Genomic DNA, 8,549 nt, shown 5'->3' with positions numbered 1-8,549 from the left:
TGGATGAATCCACCACTGAGTAACACTGTTCGATTGAGAAGATACATAATTAAAATGGCCGGGAGCTTTTAATACAACGTGTAGGTCTTTTGTCTGATTCTTGCCTTCTTTCCAGACATAAAATAATAAACACATTTTAAATATGTCTGAATATAATGTTGTTTCGCATGTGGTTGTAATTCCAGATGCGACCACAGGGGGCAGCAGTGAGAGTACAAATGTGCTCCACATCTGCAGAGGGCTGCAGAACTGAAATCCCATTCGATTTTTGCGGAGGGAACGAAAGAGGTGCTATAGAAATATGTGACCTCTCTACAACTCTATCACACAACTAGTCTCAAAGCCTGCCCTCACACCCTCAGGGGATATGAGGTCACTAAACTCAATCAAAGAAATAAACGTTCTCATCACAGAGGAGCAGAACAGCCACCATTTATTTCTTTTTTCCTGTTGTTATGGAGACCTGAAGTCACCCTGATGCCTCCTGTGCAGCTCCATAAATTACCTGTGTTATTACAGTGGAGACGGACGACCTTTCGCTGTCTGGTTCAGTTTCTTTAATGGTCTCCAGGAGCTCAGCGTGACCAAGTCTATCATTACTGGGATTCAGGCTCAGAGCACATTTCACTAAAAGAAACTATCATCACGTCGTCCGTCTCGTTAAAGCTTTATTTATTCAGGCTTTATTCAATCTTTAATGTCACCTCGGAGCTGAGGTGTGTTCAACTGTGAATCCAAATGACAACAGAGAGACGTTTGTGCTATTTATAGTGCAATAAATGCTCTCATTTTGCGCATTGTACCTCGACTGCACAATTACTACACTGACAGAAATGTTGTGATCATTGAGTCATAACCAAAAGAACAACGTTTTTTTTTGTGTAATTTCCCAAAACACATTTTTAAACAACTTCTTGAATGTGTAACCAAATTGTTTTTAGCCATTTTTTTGCAAACTTTCTTAAAAGGAGCAACGGGAAAGAGAACGACAGCTTTTCTTGCAAGAAACTTTAATCAACATCATAGCCTGATCGAATAGCGTTAAAGAAGTAAAGTGAGAATAAAAGCATCTGAGGCACAGACTCAAACCAGCTACTAATTATAACCGTCAAACAATGGATGAATTATCAAACATTATGGCAGTTTTGGCAATAGTTAGCATATTTTGAGTACAATTATTGTACTTCTGGCAACTCAGAGTTGGTTTATCAAAGATTATGAAAAGGGAAACAGATGCCTGGTGCTGGAAACGCTGAAGGACAGAGAGATTGTCATAAAAACCAAAACAAGAAGCTAAGAGTCTACTTTCATCAAAAAATCATATAAGGTATACACAACACCACAAATTAAGATATGTAACGATGAATCAACCCGCCAAAAGAAAGTGGAGGAATGTGGAGAGACTAGGGTCAAGGCCTGGAAATACTTATCGCACTTGTGGACTTTTGCGTTAAATTTTAATATGAATTTTGTTGTTGAATGCAATAATTATAGGAGAAGCTAAAAGATTAAAATGCCCTGTCAACTTTGATCAGAATCACAAACACCAAATGACAGCACAACAAAACCACACATTGAGACCAGTGATGAAGAATTAACAAGCCAGCGATCAAGGCAGTGCACATGGAGGGATGTGGAGAGACCAAACCAGAGAAGAAAAGTGCAGAAAAAAACAAAACAAGAAGATTAAAAAGTCCTGTCCACTTTCATCCCTGTCCAATCATCTATAACACAAAATGACAGAGCAACAGAAACACAAATTGAGACCAATAATCATGACTTAAAAAGGCTTGAATCACAGGTCACACAGACTGATGGTGAGTGAAGGCAATCTTACCTTTTGGTTTGAGTGATGGCTGAGGAAGCTGTGGTCACTTCATGGAATAAAGAGGTTTAAACGCTGAGTCATTGTAAGGCACGAGCAGCCAACAGAGAGGGAGGAAGACCTGTTGGTGCCTTTAAAGCCTTCCTGGGACTCTTATTGGCTCCCAGGCGACACCTGAGCAGCAGATATCATGCTGTGGGTTCCCGTGCAGGTATTTGAAGCTTTAACAGAGGCAGGGTCCGGACAGAAGGACCCACAGAGTGGTCTTTGTCCGATGGGGGGGTTATGTGTCACCCCGGGGTCGAACCGGTCTTATCTGATCCTCCAATGACTTCATTAGATCAATGTCTGCCTGAGCAGTGAAGCAGAGGAAGGTTAATGACAGGGAGTGAATGAAGGGGGGGTAGTGAGGCTTTGTGAGGGACAGGTGCATCATGTTGATGTCAAATGTCATGTTGCATACGAGATAACATTACAGACCCACCGCTCCTCCACTCAAGCAGTTCTTGGGGATTTAATAGACAGATCTGTTCGACTGAGGATGCAAAAAGATCCACTTTAAGCTCCGTCCACAGGTGTGCCCCTGGGAGTCTTGGAGTATGGAAAAGTAGACGAATGAATCTTGAGCTTCTCAGACCAAAATGGCTAGTTTGTCTGACTAGAAATTGGCCGCACACAAGCCAAGATTAAACTTCTTTCAAATTTCTGATCCTGATTCTACATTTCTTTATAGTTGGATCAACAGGTATATCTTTTTCAAGACGTTCAGCAACTTTCTGTAAATCAATGACGTACGGGTGGTTCATATCCCTGAATCCATGTGCCAACAAAGCAGCAGAGATTTAGTGTTTCAAATGATGTTGAATCTNGTAAGTATCATAAATGTTGAGATTATTTTCTGCAATAATCCAAAATCCCATCTATAGCACCTCTTTCGTTCCCTCCGCAAAAATCGAATGGGATTTCTTCATGGGATTTTGGATTATTGCAGAAAATAATCTCAACATTTATGATACTTACGAGGCGACAGGAAAATTAAGATAAAATGCTCACAAATGTCTTGGTTTTAGGACTCAGTTCTGCAGCCCTCTGCAGATGTGGAGCACATTTGTACTCTCACTGCTGCCCCCTGTGGTCGCATCGGGAATTACAACCACATGCGAAACAACATTATATTCAGACATATTCAAAATGTGTTTATTATTTTGTGTCTGGAAAGAAGGCAGGAATCAGACAAAAGACCTACACGTTGTATTAAAAGCTCCTGGCCATTTTAATTATGTATCTTCTCAATCGAACAGTGTTACTCAGTGGTGGATTCATCCATATTTGTTGGTTACCATGTTCTAATCCCAATAGTAACCAAGTGCCTTCTCTCCCTGAATGCAGATTCAAGTCATGTTTCTGATATGGATTTTCATGCTATCTGCTCTTCCAAGCGGTGAGTTTCCTTCTACATTTCCAAAAACAGATAGTCTTTTGCCATTGGCTGGATAAGGGCCAGTCCCTCCCCTTCTATGTTTGCGTGAGACGTCTTTCCCTAATAATGTTGACACAATGGTAAAATGTTATAGAAATATGAAAGCTGCTATATATTTACCTCTTTAACTACATATTCAAGGGACGGAAAACATGCTAAAACTGTTTGACCTTTTTTTGTAGGTGCTTATTAAATAGATATTTTTTGACAGATGAAAGTGGAAAAGGTAATTTCAAAAGGTAATTTGTAGAAGATATCAGAAGAACCAGAACGACAAGAACCAGGAGAACCAGAAGAACCAGAATACAAATAAAAAGAAGAACCAGAATAAAAAGGACCGGAAGAACCAGAAGGATCAGAAGGATCAGAAGAAAAAGAACCAGAATAACAGGAACCAGAAGAACCAGAATGAAAAGAACCAGAAGAACCAGAAGAAAAAGAACCAGAATAACAGGAACCAGAAGAACCAGAATGAAAAGAACCAGAAGAACCAGAAGGATCAGAAGAAAAAGAACCAGAATAACAGGAACCAGAAGAACCAGAATGAAAAGAACCAGAAGAACCAGAAGAAAAAGAACCAGAAGAACCAAAATAAAAAGAACCAGAAGAACCAGAATAAAAAGACCCAGAAGAACCAGAAGGATCAGAAGGATCAGAATAAAAAGAACCAGAAGAACCAGAATAAAAAGAACCAGAAGAACCAGAAGAAAAAGAACCAGAAGAACCAGAAGAAAAAGAACCAGAAGAACCAGAAGAAAAAGAACCAGAAGAACCAAAATAAAAAGAACCAGAACCAAAATAAAAAGAACCAGAATAAAAAGAACCAGAAGAACCAAAATAAAAAGAACCAGAAGAACCAGAATAAAAAGAACCAGAAGAACCAGAATAAAAAGAACCAGAAGAACCAGAAGAAAAAGAACCAGAAGAAAAAGAACCAGAAGAACCAGAAGAAGAAAACCCTTTATTATTCCCCATAAGCAGATTCAATTCAATCTTATTGTGTGTTTTTTACGATGGTTTGATGTGTTTTGTGTAATTATCCCAATGTGGCATGATGTCATTTGATGTTTTAGTGCACTGATGTGTTAAATGTTAATGAAATCATGATGATAACTCTGTCTCCTCTTTGTCTGCAGCGCTGTGTGCCTCCATCTTCTGCCCGGACCCCGAGGCAAGCGACCCAAACACAGATCACATGACTGGTGAGGAGGAAATTAATGTACTGAGACACAAGAGGCATGAGGCTGTAATTAGTATGAATTAATTAATCAGCTAAGCCAAGTCTTATTCGTTGGTTCACTGAGTTCAAACGATTAATAACGCAGCATTTAATATGAGGAAGAAAGGTCAGAGTGCTGATGGGGGTTCGGTGAGTTCAAATGCAGCTAATTATACACGAGCTAACCGTATGCTAACATTCTGAACCAGGGGGGACTAAAAAGTGATGCACACATCTGGGACTGGAGCGCTTGGTGATGTTCAGGATTATAAAGTGTGTTTTGGAACATCTGCTTCTTTTCTTAAGCTGCAGCACGTTTCTCCTGATGGAAGACTTTAGGGTCGTTGTAGCACGTTAGCACCTGTTAGCACTGTACTATACATCTAAACACATATATTATGAACTGTGCCCATCTTTGACCATTTAAAATCCATTATTCTATGTTTTGTGTTTTTCATTGTTTGTTCAGTACTAAAAGGTTGAAGTCCCACAATTCATTTTAATATTCATTTGACATGTTAACTCTCATAAAGCGCTTCATGGGAGTAATTGCGGGAGAGTGACACCTCGTAGCTCCATTGATGGTCTAGCTTCTATAACGCTGCTGATTTAGTGTGATATTTTTTGATGTTGTTGACATGAAGGTGGGCTGTGGTGTTCTCAGACACCTGTAGTTACAATCTGTGGCTTCACCTCACATGTGGAGAGCTGTCGACTCCATCTTTTTCCACCCTGCATGCTTCTTAGGTTCCTGCCAACAGGATTATCTGTGATTAAATCTCTTCTGCTCCACACCTGCCAAGAGAAGGAAATGGAGTTTTACTCACAGCCTCTTCGTGTCTGTCTGCGGGCGAATAGTCACATAAATCTGATTCTATGTATTTTACTGACCAGTTCTCCTTAATATCAGTCAGAGGTGGAACAAGTACTCAGATCTTGTATTTGAGTAAAAATACAAATACTCAGATCTTGTACTTGAGTAAAAGTAGAAGTACTCAGATCTTGTAGTAAAAGTAGAAGTACTCAGATCTTGTACTTGAGTAAAAGTAGAAGTACTCAGATCTTGTACTTGACTAAAAGTAGAAGTACTCAGATCTTGTACTTGAGTAAAAGTAGAAGTACTCAGATCTTGTACTTGAGTAAAAGTAGAAGTACCAGAGTGTAGGAATACTCTTTTACAGTAAAAGTCCTGCATTCAAAATGTTCCTCAAGTGAAAGTAGAAAAGTATTCTCATCAAAATATAGTGAAAGTAGCGACAGTAAAAGTAGTCATTGTGCAGATGGGTCCATTTCAGAATAATATATATGATATGTTTTATAATGATTGATCATGAAAGTGTTCTCAAAGCTGGTAAAGGTGCAGCTAGTTTGAATGACTTTGTATACTGCAGGGTAGCTGGTGGATTTACTCCAGGTGGAACTAAAGTCTGATTTAACACTTGATTAGATTTCACTTAATTGATCCAGATCTGTGTCTCTTGTTTCCCTCCTCTCGGTGCAGATTGTCTCGGCCTTCGCTTCACCTGGCTTCACTCGGTCTTCGATAACTTCCCCTCTCTGCTGAGTTTCTCTCTGAAGCTCCGCTGTGCAACGGGGATTTGTCCTCGAGACCTGGAGGATTACGGCTGCTCCTGCAGATACGAGTCCTCTGGAAACCCTGTGGATCCTCTGGACAGGTGAGCGACACCCTGTAGATAAAAAAACAGCATGGAGTATGGAGGTGGGCCTATCGGGCGGGAAGATTTAAAAACTCAAATAGGCAGAAAGATCAACAGACATTGAAGCACATTATCGTAGTGGCCAAATGGTGGTACTACAACTTCCAGTCCGTCACGTCATTGGAGCCCAAAGAGACTTTTTCCTATTGACCTACACTATTTTAAGAGATAAAAATTGTCAGAGGATCGGAGGAAGAAATCAAAACGTTGGGATGATTATCCGCTGATTAACAGACGTCTCTTTCCTGATGTAAGTCAATGGGAGAAAGTGTTTATGGGCCAGGTGACGTCACAGACTGATTTGGAAGTTGTAGTACCGCCGTTTGGCCACCACGAATATTTTCCTCAGAGTCCGGAGCACTTCCTGGGGGCTTGGTGCCAGCCTGGTAAATGGTATTGTATAACAGCTCTGAAGCTACAATATGCTTCTGAGTAATCCCTGATCTCTTCTTTGCTCCAGCTGCTGTGAGACTCACAGCGTGTGTTATCAGAGCGCTGCCCCCTGCAGGCAGGCGCTGATCCCCCTCCCCAACAACTCCACCTGCTCAGCAGCAAACTCCAGCTGTGGTAAGACTTCCAGTGGAAAGAGACAGTGAGACATTTCTCAATCTAAATTGCAATCTTTATACATGTTTGTAGATTTAGAACTTACATTTTTGGTCATTTTACTTGAAGCATGAACTGCCACTTTTCAAACAAAGAAATACAGATGTTGTCAGTAGTCCTGCTGTATGTCTTTCTGGATGTGCATAGACTTTAATGAAAGCTCTTTTCTCTACCTCCAGATGCTGGTGACCGGTGCCAGCAGAGGTTTTGTGAATGTGACCAGGCGGCCATCGACTGCATGACTCGGAGCGAATACAACTCGTCTCTGAAAAACCTCCACGCGTCTTTCTGCACCGCGGAGAATCAAACCGGTAACATCATCAAACATCACCATGGGAAACACATCAGCCTTTTTACAACATAACAATTCACATTAAACAGAAAAGCATTACGGTGTTGTGCAAAATAATGTAGTCATTGAAAAGGTAAGAGAATACCAATTAAAACAAACTGAAATTGAACGAGACAGGTATAAAATCCAAGATAGTAGTCGTAACAAAAGGGCGATACCTGCATAAACAAATAAATTAAAAAGTATTTCAAAAAATCATAATACAGAATAAGAAAAAAGTAATTGAAGATACTAAGATTGAGTCTTCCTGACGACTCAATCTAAATGGAAATTAAATGTATATATATTTATGCATCTAAATAGTTATCACCGCAATAAACCGTATATCATTTCGTCTTAATGTACAATATTTAGTTTCACATTCTGTTCTTGTACATATCATACTTTATTTACATATAGACTTATTGCACTATTTTCTAATTTGTATTTTTGTATTTATTCAAGTACAATAAAATCTGAAACACTATTTGACGTCATTTTTATTAAATGATAACATATTTTTATTTTTGTCAGTTTCAGATGCTGTCAGCATTAGCCTGGAGTCTGGATCTTTGTTAAGAGGAGCAGGTGAGTCTAAGTGACGTCAGTGACCTGAAGCTGACCTGAAGCTGACCTGAAGCTGACCTGAAACTGACCTGAAGCTGACCTGAAACTGACCTGAAGCTGACCTGAAGCTGACCTGAAACTGACCTGAAACTGACCTGAAGCTGACCTGAAGCTGACCTGAAGCTGACCTGAAACTGACCTGAAACTGACCTGAAACTGACCTGAAGCTGACCTGAAGCTGACCTGAAACTGACCTGAAGCTGACCTGAAACTGACCTGAAACTGACCTGAAACTGACCTGAAACTGACCTGAAACTGACATGAAACTGACATGAAACTGACCTGAAACTGACCTGAAGCTGACCTGAAGCTGACATGAAACTGAACTGAAACTGACCTGAAGCTGACCTGAAGCTGACATGAAACTGACATGAAACTGACCTGAAGCTGACCTGAAACTGACCTGAAACTGACCTGAAACTGACCTGAAGCTGACCTGAAACTGACCTGAAATACCTGAAGACTGACCTGAAGCTGACCTGAAACTGACCTGAAGCTGACATGAAACTGACCTGAAAATTACCTGAAGTTTCAAGTTTCAAGATTCAAGGCTTTATTGTCATTTGCACATTAGCTATGTAGCTATTTCAATGAAAAACGGAAGTCCCAGGCTCCTCCAACAGAGCAACATGAATATACACTTAACACAAATATAAATGCAACACTTTTGATTTTGCTCTCATTTTTCATGAGATGAACTCAAAGATCTAAAACATTTTCTATTTACACAAAATAACCATTTC

At 40.1% G+C, this 8,549-nt stretch overlaps 2 protein-coding genes across 2 annotated transcripts in view; both read left to right on the top strand.

Moving 5' to 3' along the window:
• Positions 1–4,282, top strand: part of LOC104952894 (mucin-5AC) — a 15,011-nt gene extending 10,729 nt beyond the window's left edge. Inside the window, exon 9 of the mRNA XM_010779802.1 lies at positions 3,556–4,282. Within this exon, the coding sequence (XP_010778104.1) occupies positions 3,556–4,282 (727 nt within the window). The remainder of the gene's footprint in view (positions 1–3,555) is intronic.
• A 218-nt stretch (positions 4,283–4,500) lies between these two features.
• The window catches only part of oc90 (otoconin 90), a gene marked incomplete at its 3' end in the record, with an annotated part of 16,119 nt that continues 12,070 nt past the window's right edge, over positions 4,501–8,549 (top strand). Inside the window, exons 1-5 of the mRNA XM_010779801.1 lie at positions 4,501–4,507; positions 6,026–6,200; positions 6,703–6,809; positions 7,028–7,159; positions 7,714–7,767. Of these exons, the coding sequence (XP_010778103.1) occupies positions 4,501–4,507; positions 6,026–6,200; positions 6,703–6,809; positions 7,028–7,159; positions 7,714–7,767 (475 nt within the window). The remainder of the gene's footprint in view (positions 4,508–6,025; positions 6,201–6,702; positions 6,810–7,027; positions 7,160–7,713; positions 7,768–8,549) is intronic.

The sequence above is a fragment of the Notothenia coriiceps genome, unplaced genomic scaffold (genome assembly GCF_000735185.1).
Source record: "Notothenia coriiceps isolate Sejong01 unplaced genomic scaffold, NC01 NC01_scaffold00020737, whole genome shotgun sequence".
Taxonomy (NCBI): Eukaryota; Metazoa; Chordata; class Actinopteri; order Perciformes; family Nototheniidae; genus Notothenia; species Notothenia coriiceps.
Note: the sequence above shows the minus strand (reverse complement) of the source record. Positions and strands in the feature narration are given on the sequence as shown.